At 37.2% G+C, this 18746-nt stretch overlaps 1 protein-coding gene across 1 annotated transcript; it reads left to right on the forward strand.

Annotated features, from left to right (window-relative positions):
* Positions 1-1882: 1882 nt before the first annotated feature.
* On the forward strand, positions 1883-10950 carry LOC138912528 (uncharacterized). The gene is made up of 2 exons (XM_070213547.1): positions 1883-4656; positions 4724-10950. Exon 2 carries the CDS (start codon positions 7413-7415, stop codon positions 10725-10727), a length of 3315 nt encoding a protein of 1104 aa, XP_070069648.1. The 5' UTR covers positions 1883-4656; positions 4724-7412; the 3' UTR covers positions 10728-10950.
* The last annotated feature ends 7796 nt before the right edge of the window (positions 10951-18746 follow it).

An 18746-nucleotide genomic window follows, 5' to 3' on the forward strand; every position in this document is an offset into this window, starting at 1 on the left:
ATTGCATTTCAAAATATTGTGACCCCTCGTTATCTTCTAAGAACAACCCGGAGAAACTGCACGTGCACCCACGAACTCGAGTATCACCCCCTACCCTCAAGTCCTTGTGTGTGTGTGTGTGTCTGCTTGTGCGTGGCTGCTTGTGCGAAAGGTGTGAAATTAAAATTTTTAAATTTTATATCAAAATGTAATGTAAAATTATACCAATGAAAAGGTCTTGAAAAATGCTTTCCAATGACACCAAACTTTTTTTTTTTTTTTTAGTGGTGGTCCAAATATATTTGGGTGATCGGAGAATGTCGTCATTTTTGCCTGTTTTAGGGTAGTAGTGGAGATATGGGTAACCGGGGAAAACCTCCGTACCGTCTTATTTTTCGCAGTTTGAAAACCAATACTTCGTATACCACACTGAAAAAATTGTAACTTGTCTTGATACCAATCCTGAAAAGGGATTCCAATAAATCTTATTCAACCTAATTCTGAATAGCATCTCACAAGCAATTTTTCACGGAAAGATCCGTATAATTTTATCGTATACATAAACATTACTGGAATTCTGAATTCTATAATCATTCATGAAAAGAGTTCTCAAGAAGTCTTATACAACATAAACCTTTTTTCTAGACACACTCCTGAAATCGTATAACGACTGCTATTCATCCCAGCCACGAGCATTAACGTATAAGATTTATCGTATAAGAAAACCGAGGTAGGGCAGCGGTGGTCACGCGATCGCCGAACCGCAGCGCAGTTCGGCCAGCCGAAGCTTATATACCCATGCAGATCATTCCTATTAATTAACAAATCGCAAAAATGTTCAATTTTCTAATATTTCTCATTAATTTTCCGATCGTTCCTATGGCAGCTATATTATATAGTCGTCCGATTTTGATCAAATTAAAATTTAAAATTTGGAAATATTTAAAAAGAGTCATATCCTAGAGTAGAAGATAATACAATAAAAACCAAAGAAGCTAGAATTTATTTCCTATTACTTTTCCATTAATTTTCCGATCGTTCCTATGGCAGCTATATGATATAGTCGTCCGATTTTGATTAAATTAAAATTGAAATTCGGAAATATTTAAAAAGAGTCATATCCTAGAGTAGAAGATAATACAATAAAAACCAAAGAAGCTTGAATTTATTTCCTATTACTTTTCCATTCATTTTCCTATGGCAGCTATATGATATAGTAGTCCGATTTTTTAAATAATTAATTCGAAATTCAGAAATATTTAAAAAATAACATCCCCAAAAGTAGAAGGTATTATTTCAAAAAACACCGAAGCTAGAATTTTTTAAAGCTTTTTTTTCCGATTGTTACTATGGGAGCTATAAGATATAGTTGTCCGATCCGGTCGGCTCCGACATATATACTACCTGCAATAGAAAGAAGACTTTTGCGAAAGTTTTGTCCCGATAGCTCAAAAACTGAGAGACTAGTTTGCGTAGAAACAGACAGACGGACAGACGGACAGACGGACGGACAGACGGACAGACGGACATGGCTAGATCGACTCGTCTTGTGATGCTGATCAAGAATATATATACTTTATGGGGTCGGAAACGTCTCCTTCACTGCGTTGCAAACTTCTGACTGAAATCATAATACCCTCTGCAAGGGTATAAAAAGTTTGGTGTCATTGGAAAGCATTTTTCAATACCTTTTCATTGGTATAATTTTCATGATTCTAAAATTAAAATTGTACATTTTGATATAAAATTTAAAAATTTTAATTTCACACCTTTCGCACAAGCAGCCACGCACAAGCAGGCACACACACACACACAAGGACTTGAGGGTAGGGGGTGATACTCGAGTTCGTGGGTGCACGTGCAGTTTCTCCGGGTTGTTCTTAGAAGATAACGAGGGGTCACAATATTTTGAAATGCAATAAAACGATAGGATTCCTTCGGATATCAAACACACTGATTATGGGAATTGTATATGTTTGCGTCTGTAAACTAATTTACGATTTTATACATAACTAATAAAAAAAATCGCCGCTCCCGCTTATTCTAGCTACTTTTAGCTTAAGGCTTGAGAAAATGGTTGCATTGCAACGTCTTGTGCAAATGTATCGTATCTTGCTTACACAGAGATTACCTTTCCTTAACCATCGTAACCTTGTAAACTTGTATTCCTTTTCCCTCTAATAACCATTCGACTGGGGTCTTGGTCTGCTTCGTATATTCGAGAACTAATCGGATTGGTCCTAGGAGTACAACATGCCTGTATGCACTCCCTGTAGATAACAACCTGTTAAGTGAGCATTCTAGGCTATAAAAATGACACCACTCAAATTGCTCAGGATCAGTTCTTCAAATGCCTCAGTACTGAATTCTAATTGAATATTCGATCCGTTTCGGTATCTGTTATTGCGCGTAACAATTCAAGTTGTGTTTAATCGTTTACGTTGATTTCGGTTAAATTTATTAAAAATTTACACTTATTTACACATAATATATATATATATATATATATATTTAAAAATACCTATATCAACAAAATAAATAAAACTGAAACTAAAACTAAAACCAAAAATGGTGTTCTCAATTGTTTGTGATTTGTGCAGTAAAAATATTGAGATAAGTGAGTTTGAAGCTCATCATGCCAAGTGCTTAAAGCGTAGGAATGCTTTCCAGGTTTTAATGGCAAAATCTAAAATAAGATGTGACTTATGCTCTACCCTGATCAACAATTATGTCTTTGATAAGCACTATCAAAACTGTGAAGGACGCAAAAATGCGTTCGAAATATTAATGAATGGTGGGAAACGACAATCAAAACAACAACACGAACAACTACAACAACAGGAACAACAACAACAACAGGAACAACAACAGCAACACAAACACCAGGAGCAACAACCTTAAGAACCACAGCACCAGGACCAATTGAATCAAAGTATATCAAATTTAGACGATCGTCCTACAACATCCGCTAATGCTCTCAAACGAATGAGAGTGGAGAAGGGTAAGGAGACAGTTGATCAACATAAAGAAGTTGAAATTACCGAAATCATAAATGAATTAGAAGATGAACTTTTATGTTATACTTGTGGAGAAAAATATCTTGCCTCAAGAGAACATCACCACAAAATTACCGAAAATGATTTGCAAGATGAACTTTTATGTTTTACTTGCGGTGAACAATATTTGTCCTCCAGAGAAGATCAACATATATTAAGCGATGTGCATAAAAATGCATTGAATCTAAGTATCCCAAATTTAGATGATCTTCCTACGACATCCGCTAATGCTCGCAAACGAATGAGAGTGGAGGAGGGTGAGGAAATACTTGATAGTCCCAAAAAAATTAAAAAAACTGTGACCGAAAATGAATTAGAAGATGAACTTTTATGTTCTACTTGCGGTGAAAAATATCTGGCCTCAAGAGAACGTCGGCATATATTAACCGATAACCATAAAAATGCATCGCGCCGAGAGGTCCACAATAATAAAAATATTATTCGACTTAGATCAGAAACTACGTTTCCAGTCAAATCTTATCAAATTAATAGTTCTGCGGAAAATACTATTGATTTAAAAGAATTTTACCAAAATTGTCAGAAAAATTTAATTTATATTATAAAGCATTGCATGTTAGAATATACAGCCATTAAATTCAACCTAAAAGTTTATGGTACCTATATAAAGCAAACAGAAGAAGGAGGCACAGTGGAAACAACAAAAAATTTCGCAACTGCATATAGATCGATATACCAAATTGAAAACATTATTCTTGAGTTAAACACGGCAATAGATAGTCTATTAACATTGAGCAGTGAGTTCGAAGAAAAAGACTCTGGTTGGGCAATTAAAAATTTAACATTTTTCGAAATCATGATAATAAAGCTAGAAGACATCCCTGCTAGCGGCTACATTATGGCTCCGAATTCGATAAGACACCGAAATGCACTTATAAATGTACAAAATACAGATGTATTTTGTTTTAAGTGGTGTATACTAGCATATGTAGCTAATAAACGCCATGAGAGTACTACCTTTGCAACAAAAGAACAAAGAAAGTATGAGAGAAAAAAATTGACCGACCCCAAGAATTATCAAATAAATATCAATGATGATATAATTGTATATGACGGAATTAGATTGGATTTTTCGGGAATCGAGTTTCCAATCACAAATAAAGGAATAAATCAGTTTCAAAAAAATAATGCAGACTTCAGCATTAACATTTACGAAATTGATGATAATGGTGAAAAAGTTATCGGACCAACCTTTAGAACAAAATCTATTTGTTCTAAACATGTTAATATTACATAACAAGTGTGAAGACTTTATGCTACTCGCAACATTCAAAATCGAAGGCGGGAGGATACTTTTGTGACAACTGCTTACAATTTTTCACTGTAAGGAATACCACGCATAACAAGCTCGAGTGCGGAAAAGTGGCCTCCTTCTATCCAGAACCGAATACCACAACATCCTTTAACACCATTCACAAAAAATTATCACCTCCGGTGGTGATATATGCCGACATTGAGGCTGTGCTTGAAAATTACAGTACATGCCTAAACTTATCAACTACTTCGTCGACAACAAAAGTGCAGAAGCATACTGCATGTGCAGTGTCATTTTACATAGCACATAAATATTATCCGGCTCTTAACGAATTATGTACCTATGAAGGTATGTATAAAAAATAAAAAAGATATAAATATTTAATACTAATAAAATTTTTTTCTAAATATTATAGGCCCTGGCTGCATTAAAAAATTTTGTGAATCACTCAAAGAAAAAACTGAGAGTTTGTATTACAAATATTGGTCAACCCCGAAAAATCCGAGTACCGACTCAATCAATGAAGATGAACAGGAAGGTTGTTGCTGCGCCTGTGAAAAAGGAATAAATGCTGAGGACCTGGATAATCACTACGGTCAATTTACTGGAAAGTACATTGGTCCCATTCATAAAAATTGTAAGCCTAAATATAAATTAATTGATCCCTTCTGTTAGCGCCTGCACTTGAGTCCCTAAGATGTCAACAGCAGCCACAGCCAGCGCCAGCTCAAACCCCGCTACCTGCCGTTCCAGCATTCTATTTTTACTAACCCTAGCCTATTAATCCCTTGCATGGGAGACAAATTGTATGACTTTGTATTTCTGTATATCTTAGAACCTAAGTGATGCAATGTATTTATAACTAACAAACCCCCATGCGATACCTTCGCCAGGGTGGCCCCCTTGACTCTGTAAATCTATAAACCCCAGATATTCCCAAATAAAATCAGTACTCAAGCAATACTTGTGTATTCAACATCTCCGAGTTAAACCAATTCAAGTGTTGGTTTAGCGGCCTACTGTCACTAGATTATGTTCTAGGGGCAACCTAAAAGTATAAAACAATAAAAAGTAATTCTACGAACATTTTGGTGACCCCGACCAGTGTATGAAATTCTAGTCAACTTGGCGACTAATTTCTACACATACGAACTAGACAGATTCTCGATCAACTTGGCGATCGAATCATCTAGATTTTTTATGTTGTCTTAAATCTGTTTTTATCATTTGATTAACAGAAAAGATAACTAGGGAAATCTGGCTCGAATAAAACTCCGACCGTTTTCCCGAACAACTTGAACATTGTTTCAAGGAGTAACTTATCAACTTGGCGATCTGTTACGAAATTATTGGAAGTCAACTTGGCGACTCCAATATTTAAACAATTTATAAGTAGAAGTAGTCAACTTGGCGATTCTTCTTACTTTATTAACAACAAAAAATAAATCCGATTTACTGGAGTCAACTTGGCGATTCCCAGGATAATCGTCGATTTAAATCTCAAATTTAAAGTAGTCAACTGGCGACTCTTTATACATATCTTCAAAAAATAAATAAGGCTGTTAGTAGCTAAAGTGATTCTTGTTCCAACACTATTTTATGGTGTGGAAGTTTTTGGACACTGCGATACCCGTGATATGCAAAAGCTGGTAGTAGCCTTAAACTCTATCATCAGATATGTTTTTAATTTGAACCGTCTTGACCATGTATCACACTTGACTAATAAAATTCTGGACCTGAACTTGATCTCATGGATTAACTATAGGACTCTAATATATTTCCATAAAATTGTGATAACCCAAGAACCTTCATATTTGTATAACAAACTTATATCAGCTACATCAACTAGAACTAATAACTTCATATGCCCGAGATATAATACGCTATGCTCGAATAGGCAGTTTTACGTAAATGCTATCCGTTTGTGGAACAGTCTACCACATAGATATAAAACGATTAGGAGCGCAACTCAGTTTCAATCTAAAATTAAGGAACATTTCAAGTAAAATAGAAACAAAAACAAATCGTAAAATTAAACTAAAGTCAAAATAATAATAATTATCATAAAATATTAATCAATCCCCACGTAATAATAATAATAATAATGAAAAATTGTTAGCAATAAGTATTAGCTTTAAGTCTTTTTTGTTCAAATAAGCTTTTCCAATTCAATGTGACTAGTGCTACAAATATAAGTGTAAACTTGCTGTGCTAGGATAATAATAATAATAATAATAAATAAATAAATTAAAAAAAAAAAAAAAAAAAAAAATCCGATTTACTGGAGTCAACTTGGCGATTCCCAGGATAATCGTCGATTTAAATCTCAAATTTAAAGTAGTCAACTGGCGACTCTTTATTAGAGCCCTGCATGAATCATTCAATTTTTGTTTTATCATAGTATGCCATGAAATTTCTGATTTGTTTAATTCAATTCTATGTAAAATAAATTGAATGTTGTTCTAATTCATTTCGAATTGAATGAATTGAATGAATTATTTTATGAATTTTTCAGATTTTTTTTCTGTTTTCTTTTGAGAACAAAAAGTGGAAAATTTTTAACAAATCAATGTTAACTGCATAGTAAATAAAATTCAGGCAGATTTAATCACAAAATTATGGCCCTTTCTTCTTCAAAATAAATTGTCGTTTGAATTATTTCGGAATTCATGCCATTCATTCATTCAATTCTATTAAACTCAAAAATTCTAATTAATTCATTCATATAACAAAAAAAATTCAAAATAATTCATTGGATCCATTCATGCAGGGCTCTACTCTTTATACATATCTTCAAAAATAAATCTGATTTACTGGAGTCAACTTGGCGATTCCCAGGATAATCATCGATTTAAAATCTAAATTTCAAGTAGTCAACAAGGCGACTCTTGAAATACATCAAACATTTGAAAAATAGAATATTTTTTTTACAAATGGTGGTAATAAAATAAAAATTTTAAAAATAAAATAATTGGCTATATTTTCTAATCCAAAAAACCTTACGTGTCTTTGACCACTAAATCGGTTGCGAGTAGAAGCGTATCCAGCTTAATTAAAGCGAATAAATTAACTTCCCACGGGTCAGACACGTTAGTAAGGAAAAAATGGAGGTTGAAAAATTGATTGTTATTCAAAGCCAAATTGGTGAAGAGATCCAAGTTGTGCTTAGAAACATCAAAAAGGATTCTCACACAAGAAAAGAAAAGGTTACGTATTTCGAAGATAGGAAACGACAAATTGAAGATCTGTGGAAATCATTCGAAAAAGGAAATAAAGCTATTCTTGAAGAATCTAAAGGTGCTGCAATATTGCATGAATATTTCGAAAAGAATTATTATGAGCAGATGAAATTAATTGTTCATAAGGCTATGGAAGAATTCAATGCTAAAATTCTGCAATTTCCGACGTTAGAGGCCACGTCTGATGAGGTGGAACAAATCAAAAAATTGATTAGACACCAAACAGCGGTTCTGGATTCGATGTCTCGAACTATGATTCAAATATGTCCAGACAATAAATTTACCTATAAAACGGTAATCGACAATTTATGGAAACAAATTGAAAGTCTGCATTTTGAAATCCATAAAGTATGTATCGAACCTGAAAAGGCAGGTTATAGTATGGAACGATTTATCTCCGCTGAAAAGGCAATGCTACAATTTTGCCAACCATCAACTGATACAGTTTCAATAGCCACTAATCATGCGGTACCTTCGATTTCATCAATTCAATTGCCAAAGGTTTCCATTCCAAAATTTGATGGTAACTATTTAAAATGGCAACAATTCCATGACATTTTTAATAAAATGGTTCATGAATCAGCGATACCAAAAATACAAAAAATGTGGTATCTTAAGGCTAATCTGTCTGGAGAAGCAGAAAGATTAGTAAGACATTTAGAGTTAACAGAAATTAACTACGACACTGCCTGGACAATGCTGAAAGAACGTTTTAATAATAAGCGTGTGTTGTCTACCGCAATATTTGAAAAACTTTTTGATCACCCTAACGTGTCAAATGATTCTCAATCAATAAAAAATCTGCATGACAATGTTAATGAATCGTTGCAAGCTTTAAGAAATATTGGAATTATGACTGACACATGGGATCCGGTTCTAATTTTTCATATGACAAGAAAATTAGACCGAATTACTCATACTCTTTATGAGCAAACAATATTAGACACAAGGGAAATTCAAACAATAAAAGAATTTCTTGCGTTTCTAGAACAACGATTTCTGGCACTTGAAGCCATCGGTGGAAAGGCGCATAAGGAAAAACATAGAACAAGTGCCTCTGCAACAGCAAGTTCATACGCCTGCCTGTTTTGTCAAAAAGGGCATAGCATATACAAATGCGATAAATTTAAGGAAACTTCTCCTGCTGAAAGGCTGTCTTGGGTCCAGCGAAAGAAACTGTGTGTCAATTGCTTAAAGGCAGACCACATGTCCAAACAATGCATGTCTAAATATACATGCATGAAATGTAACAAAAAACACAATACGTTGTTACATTTAAGTAACGGAAAATCTAATACTGAACAAAAAACAGCTGCTTCTGCTGCGACAAACAGTATTGAGAAAAGGTACACACTGTTAGCAACGGCTAGAGTGACAGTACAAGGAACCAATCGTCGAGAAGGAGACTTTCGAGCGCTCCTTGATTCCGGTTCACAGATCAATTTAATCTCGGAAAGATTGGTAAAGCGGTTATCGTTAAAACTCTCCCCAACAAATTTACGAATTGAGGGAATTGGAGGCCAGCCGCGAATAAGCAAAGGACGCGTCAGTGTGTTAATCAAATCAAAACATAGTGACTTCGAAACAAGAGTTGAAGCCTTTGTTCTCCCGCACATGGTGGCAGATCAACCCACTGAACAATTAAAAATAACCGATCTAAAAATATCGAAAAACATTAATCTTGCGGATCCCAATTTTGATCGACCAGGAAAAATTGATTTGTTGCTAGGCGCAGAACATCATTTTTCTATTATTAAACCTGAGCAAATAAAAACATATCCAGGTTTTCCAATTCTACAAAATACTGAATTGGGTTGGATCGTTGCTGGAAAGGTTAACATGAGTGCAAAAATGCCACAGAACTGCATGGTAGTTTCCTCAGCTGAGGAAGCGAAATCATCGTTGGAAAGGTTTTGGAAGTTGGACCAATTAGAGCCAATTAGAAAATACAGGACTCCAGAAGAAAGGCACTGCGAAAAGCACTTTATTAATAATCTTCAGCACGCACAAGATGGCAGATTAATAGTCAGATTACCGTTTTCTGAAGATCCTTCAGCCCTGGGCAAGTCTTGCGATATCGCTACAAGGCGCTTCTATTCGTTGGAAAAAAGGACCTGTCCAGAAATTAAGAGGATGTACAACGAATTTATGGCAGAATATGAAAAACTTGGCCATATGAAGCAAGTGATGCCGGAACAAATACCGAAGGCTCACTACTTCATCCCACATCATTGTGCTCTGAAACCAGAGAGCACTACTACGAAATTAAGAGTAGTCTTTGATGCCTCCTGTAAAACGTCGTCAGGAAAATCTTTGAATGACGTGCTGCATCCAGGACCAGTTGTTCAGAGTGATCTGTTCTCTATATTATTGAGATTCAGAACTCACAAATATGTCTTCACTGCAGACATTGAAAAAATGTATCGCCAAGTATGGTTGAATCCAAATGATCAATTTAACCAAATGATTGTTTGGCGATATGATTCAAATGAACCAATAAAGTATTATAGGTTAAAGACGGTGACATATGGCACAACATCAGCTCCGTTCCTGGCCACTAAATGCTTGGAACATTTAGCCAACATTAACTCTGAAAAATGGCCACTAGGAGCAGCCGCATTAAAAAACGATTTTTATGTGGATGATTGCTTGACCGGAGCAGACACGATACAGGACGCAGAAAGGATTCAACAAGAACTAAATAAAATCCTGCTGCCGTGCGGATTTAAACTAAGAAAATGGTGCTCTAATACACACCAATTATTAAAAGGATTCCTACCTGAAGACGTCGTCAGCACCATAAATTTGGGTGCAGCTTTAGAACATACCAGTGTAAAAACACTGGGAATTATATGGACTCCAAAGGACGATCATTTGTGTGGCAGAGCACAAGAGCAAAAAACTCAGAGCATTACTAAAAGAGTGGTAGCTTCTGAGGTCGGTCAAATATTCGATCCTCTTGGCCTGTTTTCACCAGTGATAATAAGGGCCAAAATATTTCTGCAAACCCTGTCACTTCAACAACTGGATTGGGATACGGAAATATCAGATTCCCTAAAGGAAAGGTGGGAGGCCATCAGACAGGATCTGCAACATTTAAACAAAATGAAAATTCCACGTCACATTTATGATGGGAAAGTCCCACAAAAACAGGAGCTACGTATAAGATTTATCGTATAAGAAAACCGAGGTAGGGCAGCGGTGGTCACGCGATCGCCGAACACGGGAGCGGAGAACCGCAGCGGGTTTCTCCGTATACCTATATCTCCACTACTACCCTAAAACAGGCAAAAATGACGACATTCTCCGATCACCCAAATATATTTAAACCACCACTAAAAAAAAAAAACCAAGAAAGGAAGCTAGCTTCGGCCAGCCGAAGCTTATATACCCATGCAGATCATTCCTATTAATTAACAAATCGCAAAAATGTTCAATTTTCTAATATTTCTCATTAATTTTCCGATCGTTCCTATGGCAGCTATATTATATAGTCGTCCGATTTTGATCAAATTAAAATTTAAAATTTGGAAATATTTAAAAAGAGTCATATCCTAGAGTAGAAGATAATACAATAAAAACCAAAGAAGCTAGAATTTATTTCCTATTACTTCAGTCACCGACTAACCCTCATCGAGCGCAGACGTCCGTGCCTAATCCCGTGCCTTATCTCTATTTTTTTTCGTGGTTTTTATACACACCCGTTCTTCGCTTATAAACAGTTATTAATTTTTTTTCACGTGCAAGTTCCGCTGACTATTAACCAAAGGTCCAAGCTCTTGTAACCATGGGCCCAGGCCCACCCAGATTAGGGGACAATCGCTTTGCAGCGCTCAGCGAAAGCCCCAAGAAAAAAAAGAAAAGACCCTTTACTAAATTTCAAGAAGAGTTTCCAGAACTTCCGGAAACAACAAAAGAAAACCCTAAATTCGTCATTATTTCATCAAAAGACCCCAAGAAACCCATTTCGGAATATTCCTGCTTCGCAGTTTATCGTGCGTTGAATATTATAAGCAAAGAAATATTGTCTATTTCTACCCTTCGCGATGGAAACCTCCTAATGCTGGTGAAAACCAAAAACGTTGCAGAAAAATTCCTGAAATCTAAAAGTCTCGCAGGTATATGCGAAATTGATTGCAAACTTCATCAGTCCCTTAACTTTGTGAAGGGCACTATATATGCTCCCTTTCTTATAAACGTTCCCGATGACGAAATTGTGAAAGAACTGGCTGACCAAAATGTGCATTCCATATATAAATTCTCTAGGAAAATAGACGGCAAACTAAAACCTTCTGGTGTTATACTCGTAACCTTCGACCAATACAACCTACCAAGCAAACTTGATGTTTCCTGGCACACAGTCAAGGTAAGGGAGTACATTCCCAATCCTATGAGGTGCAAGGGGTGCCAATTTATTGGTCATCCAACCAAATTTTGCAAAAATTCCGCCACGTGCGAAAGGTGTAATCTCCCCCCTCACAGCCCTGAACCTTGCACACGAACTCAGTGCGCAAATTGCTTAGGCGACCACCCTTCCTCCTCCCCCTCTTGCCCAAGATATATACAACAAAAAGAACTCATCAGAATTAAAACTACACGAAAATGCAGTATAAGAGAAGCTAGACTGTTTCTCAAACAACAATCTCCGATAACAACCAATCACTCACCTAATTATGCACATGCTGTGTCAAACTCAAACCCTACACCCATTACAAACAGTAATACTCAAAAAGAGATTACTATTAATGAAAGCAACAACAATCATTCTAAAGAGTCTGCCAACCCAGACCCTCAATACCAATCTCTTTTAATTTCGCCTTCCACAAGTAAATCTAATACCCGTTCGGAGATTACCTCTCCAAAACCCTCAACATCTAAAAAAATCGTACTAACAAGCCCCACTACAAAAACAACTGACGACCTCGTAAATCACAATCGCACAAGCAATTCTCTTTCACCCACTAACAGCATAAATAGTGAATACTCACAGCTATCAGTCCCTTTGATGTACTCTGATTTCAAAGAGCGCTTTAAACACAGCCGCTCTCTTAGATCAGAAGCAGATAAACTCCTAAACGAAATGAAATCAAACAGTAACTCCAGTAAAAACTCATCTGACTCAGATACATCTATGGAAGTTGAACCCGCGTCAGCTTCCCCTGATTCTCTTTAACCATGGTCATTAACATTTTACAATGGAACATAAAAGGAATTTTCAATAATTATCACGAATTAAAACTACTTATAGCCGAACGCTCTCCTGACGTATTATGCCTTCAGGAGACCCACTTACCACATAACTTTAAAAACTTTAGATGCCCGCCGGGTTTTAAAGGGTATTTTTGGAATTTTCCCCATAATACTTCTGCAAAACAAGGCGTAGCTATACTCATAAAACAGCAAATCCCACACTCCCAAATATTGATAAATTGTAACCTTCTCTGCACTGCTATTCAACTTGAACTCACTAATCCCGTTTTTATCGTAAATATGTACATCCCCCCATGTCAAGGCTTTTCTAGCTACGACATTTCTCATGCTCTAAATCAAATATCCGGTCCTATACTATTAATAGGAGACCTTAACTCCTGGAGCCCTATGTGGGGTTCGGCTCACGCTAATTCCCGCGGAAAAAAAGTTGAGCGAGTTATATCATCATTTAACCTAGTTGTCCTAAACGACGGATCTGGAACCCACCTCTCAACACACAACACCATAACCAACATAGATATTTCACTAATCTCACCAAGACTCGCTCACCGAAGCAGTTGGTCCATTTGTGATCAATTACATGGTAGCGATCATTTCCCCATATTTATTTCCTTAGCTTTTCCATTCTCCCCAGACATAACCCTACCCATACCAAAATATAAAACCGATCTCGCTGACTGGAACACTTTCGGCAAAATCTGCACTGAACTCGAGACCAAGTGGACCGCCGGATGCCTAAACCATCAGGTCGCTCTACTCTCGAAATTCATTAGAACAGCAGCAAACTCCTCCATCCCCCAAACCAAACGTATTCCCCATAAAAAGAAAATTCCATGGTGGAGCCCGGAGCTTCAACAGCTCAGGGATAAAAAGCAAAAGCTTTTCCACACATTTAAGTCCCAAATGTCTTCCACCAACCTCATAAATTATAAAAGAGCCAATGCCATTTTCAAAAAGACTGTTCTTTCTGAAAAACGAAAATCCCTCGAAAACTTTACCTCACGTATTTCTCCCCTTTCCACCACCAAAAAGATTTGGTCAGACATTAATCGTCTGGCCGGCTCTCCTAAAATACCCATAAAATGCATTAAAACCACAAACGCTTTGTTAACTGACTCCAGTTGCATATCAGAAGAATTCAGGGAAGTCTGGGCCAAATACGGAGCTGATGAAAACTTTAGCAACGTCTACATAGGTCTCAAAGAATCATATCTGTCCTCCACATACAACCCTACCCAAATATCTCCTACAGCACTAAGTCTGGACACTCCATTTAGACTGCATGAAATCGAGGCCGCTCTCCAAACAGCTAAGGGCAAATGTCCTGGCGCTGATAGAATTTCCTATCCCATCTTAAAACAGATTCCTCCATGCCTTAAGCAAAGACTACTTAACATATATAACTGCATGTTATCCACTGGCAATTACCCCCATACCTGGCGATCTTCCATCGTTATTCCCATCCCAAAGCCCAATAAAAAATCGTCAGAAATTAATGGCTATCGGCCAATTTCCCTAATATCCTGCCTAAGTAAAATAATTGAAAAAATGATTGCCCTCCGACTCATGTGGTTTATTAACCGCCACAAACTGATCAGCGGAAACCAAGTTGCATTCAAAAGGAACCACAGCACTATGGACGCTCTACTCAAAATTCAACATTTCGTGTCGAATGCCATTTCGACCAGAAATCACGTCTCCATCCTGGCGACGGATTTCGAAAAGGCCTTCGATTGCGTGGGACTACATGCAGTTCTCTCAAGACTCCAGCTTTGGGGCATTGGTCCAAGACTTTACAACCTGGTTAAAGCCTTTATGACGAAGAGGACCTTTAAAGTCAGAGTCAACGACAAGACCTCTGGTTCAGCGAACCTGCTAAACGGAATCCCACAAGGCTCACCCCTATCGGTAGTCCTTTTCATCATAGCCTTTGATCACGTAAACCTTGTAATAACTAAACACAAGGAAATAAACATATCTTTATACGCAGATGACGCTATAATTTACACCAAAAAAAAAAACCTTACCACTGTAAAAAATACTTTTCTCAAAATTCTCCAGGACTTAGAAACCTGGGGATTGTCTTCTGGCGCTTCTCTTGCCATAGAAAAATGCCACACACTTCACATTTGTCGCAAAATCCACTGTTGCTTTCCAACTTTGGAGCTTAGAAATAAGACCATCGAACCAGTCATGCATTTAAAAATACTTGGAATCACGTTTGACTCTAGGTTTAGCTTTAAAGAACATTGTATTACTTTAAGAAAACAACTTGAAGTCCGAGCTAACATAATTAAATTTTTAAGTTCAAAATTTTCGCATATCCATCCCAACATCCTAACAAACATAACCCGTTCCCTAATTCTGTCCAAAATCGAATACGGACTCCCAATATATGGTTGGTGTGCAGCAACACACCTGAAGAAAATTCAAGCACCCTACAACACCCCAGTTCGCAGATCAATTAATGCATTTCCAACATCGCCAGTACGGTGCATTCTGGCCGAAGCTGGGCTACCAAGCATTTTCGACAGACTAACCGAAACCACCAGCAATCTAATACCCAGGCTTTTCACAAGCCCAAATCAATCATTGGTAAAGGATTTCAAAGCTTCCTTCAGGAAAACTCGGACTCCCAGGGTTCCCTCAACCCTTCATAGATGCGCCAAGCATGCAGCTTTCATTGGGCTATCAGTCCCTAAGCAGAGAAAAGTAACTACGTCTCTTCCACCCTGGAAAGACGTATCGGAAAACATCAAAAAGGATCTTCACTTCTATACTAAAAACGACACACCAAGCTCAATTTTCAAAGCCCAATTTAGTCTTCTCAAAAACCAACTGGGCCCAAGGAATTGGCTTTACTCGGATGGTTCTAAAACCGAATCTTCATCTACCTTCGCAGTTGTCGACAAGGATAACGACATCATCGCGGGAGGATCCCTTCCCAACATCAACTCGATATTTACCATTGAGGCTTTCGCAGTACTTCAGGCCTGCGTATACGCCAACAAAGGTAAAGGGAAATTCGCCATCTGCACCGACAGCCTTTCCACCATCTCAGCGTTGGAAAATCCCTGGCAAACAGATCCAACAATAAGCCAAATACGGAACATCGTTACCCTGAGCAAATCCAAAATAACCATCGTTTGGGCCCCCAGCCACCAGGGTATTCCTGGGAACGAACAAGCGGACGCGGCTGCTCGATTTATGAGCACAGCCCCAACCGTTCAATTCACACCCATCAACGCCAGAGACATCTCCAAGCTAATTAAAACCACCAACAAACAAAAGATAATCGCTGATTGGGAAGGTTTTACCCACAGATATAAAGCGCTAAACACAGCCTGCGAAAAAACTATATTTCCAAAAGACCTCAACAAACTCGATCGCAGGATTTACACCCGCCTTCGCATTGGACATACACAGGAAACGCACGAACACCTTCTTCAAGGATCTGCTTGCCCTCCCTGCCGCTTCTGCGGAGACAGGACTTTTTCAACCGACCATCTTCTCGACAGCTGCCAGGCCTTAAAGCCCATACGCACCTCCATTTTTGGATCCGTCACCCTCCCATCTTCCCTACTCAAATCCTCCTCCAAATCAAATATTAAAAGAATTAAGGAATTTGTTAATAAAACCCATCTCAGAATATAGACATAATAATTAAACTCTAATAACCTGGCCGAAGGACTTCAGTTTCCAGTGCCATTTTCTTTAAAATTAATTTTAGTATTGTATACTAGCTTTAATATGACAAAATAAAAAATAAATAAATTTCCTATTACTTTTCCATTAATTTTCCGATCGTTCCTATGGCAGCTATATGATATAGTCGTCCGATTTTGATTAAATTAAAATTGAAATTCGGAAATATTTAAAAAGAGTCATATCCTAGAGTAGAAGATAATACAATAAAAACCAAAGAAGCTTGAATTTATTTCCTATTACTTTTCCATTCATTTTCCTATGGCAGCTATATGATATAGTAGTCCGATTTTTTAAATAATTAATTCGAAATTCAGAAATATTTAAAAAATAACATCCCCAAAAGTAGAAGGTATTATTTCAAAAAACACCGAAGCTAGAATTTTTTAAAGCTTTTTTTTCCGATTGTTACTATGGGAGCTATAAGATATAGTTGTCCGATCCGGTCGGCTCCGACATATATACTACCTGCAATAGAAAGAAGACTTTTGCGAAAGTTTTGTCCCGATAGCTCAAAAACTGAGAGACTAGTTTGCGTAGAAACAGACAGACGGACAGACGGACAGACGGACGGACAGACGGACATGGCTAGATCGACTCGTCTTGTGATGCTGATCAAGAATATATATACTTTATGGGGTCGGAAACGTCTCCTTCACTGCGTTGCAAACTTCTGACTGAAATCATAATACCCTCTGCAAGGGTATAAAAAGTTTGGTGTCATTGGAAAGCATTTTTCAAGACCTTTTCATTGGTATAATTTTCATGATTCTAAAATTAAAATTGTACATTTTGATATAAAATTTAAAAATTTTAATTTCACACCTTTCGCACAAGCAGCCACGCACAAGCAGGCACACACACACACACAAGGACTTGAGGGTAGGGGGTGATACTCGAGTTCGTGGGTGCACGTGCAGTTTCTCCGGGTTGTTCTTAGAAGATAACGAGGGGTCACAATATTTTGAAATGCAATAAAACGATAGGATTCCTTCGGATATCAAACACACTGATTATGGGAATTGTATATGTTTGCGTCTGTAAACTAATTTACGATTTTATACATAACTAATAAAAAAAATCGCCGCTCCCGCTTATTCTAGCTACTTTTAGCTTAAGGCTTGAGAAAATGGTTGCATTGCAACGTCTTGTGCAAATGTATCGTATCTTGCTTACACAGAGATTACCTTTCCTTAACCATCGTAACCTTGTAAACTTGTATTCCTTTTCCCTCTAATAACCATTCGACTGGGGTCTTGGTCTGCTTCGTATATTCGAGAACCAATCGGATTGGTCCTAGGAGTACAACATGCCTGTATGCACTCCCTGTAGATAACAACCTGTTAAGTGAGCATTCTAGGCTATAACAAGAGAGAACGCTATAGTCGGGTTCGTGTCCCGACTATCTAATACCCGTCACTCGGCTAAAAGGAGTGCGAGGGAGATGGATATATATTTTTGGATTGCGTATAACTTTTTAATGAATGGTCCGATTTGAAAAATGTCTTCTACATTTTGATAGGTATAAATATACACAACAAAATTCCATTTATACTTCTCGGAAATTTTTAAAGGTGTGGCCGCCAGACACATTTTAAAATCGTTAGTGGGCGATTGTGGGCGTTAGAGAGGGCGTGGCGCTCGTCTGAAATAAACTTGCGCTGCGTAGGAAGACCAAGAATATGTGTGGAAAATCTCAACCTTCTAGCTTTTGTAGTTTCTGAGATCTCAGCGTTCATACGGACAGACAGACAGACAGACAGACAGACGGACAGACAGACGGACAGACGGACATGGCTAGATCGACTCGGCTAGTGCCCCTGATCAAGAATATATATACTTTATGGGGTCGGAAACGCTTCCTTCTACCTGTTACATACTTTTGCACGAATCTAATATACCCTTTTACTCTACGAGTAACGGGTATAAAAATGACACCACTCAAATTGCTCAGGATCAGTTCTTTAAATGCCTCAGTACTGAATTCTAATTGAATATTCGATCCGTTTCGGTATCTGTTATTGCGCGTAACAATTCAAGTTGTGTTTAATCGTTTACGTTGATTTCGGTTAAATTTATTAAAAATTTACACTTATTTACGCATAATATATATATATATATATATATATATATATATATATATATATATATATAAATATACCTATATCAACAAAATAAATAAAACTGAAACTAAAACTAAAACCAAAAATGGTGTTCTCAATTGTTTGTGATTTGTGCAGTAAAAATATTGAGATAAGTGAGTTTGAAGCTCATCATGCCAAG

This window comes from Drosophila takahashii, chromosome 2R, assembly GCF_030179915.1.
Source record: "Drosophila takahashii strain IR98-3 E-12201 chromosome 2R, DtakHiC1v2, whole genome shotgun sequence".
Taxonomy (NCBI): domain Eukaryota; kingdom Metazoa; phylum Arthropoda; class Insecta; order Diptera; family Drosophilidae; genus Drosophila; species Drosophila takahashii.

What these genes read in the sequence shown, in the direction of transcription:
- LOC138912528 (XM_070213547.1), top strand. Translation starts at nt 7,413, where the DNA reads ATGGAGGTTGAAAAATTGATTGTTATTCAAAGCCAAATTGGTGAAGAG.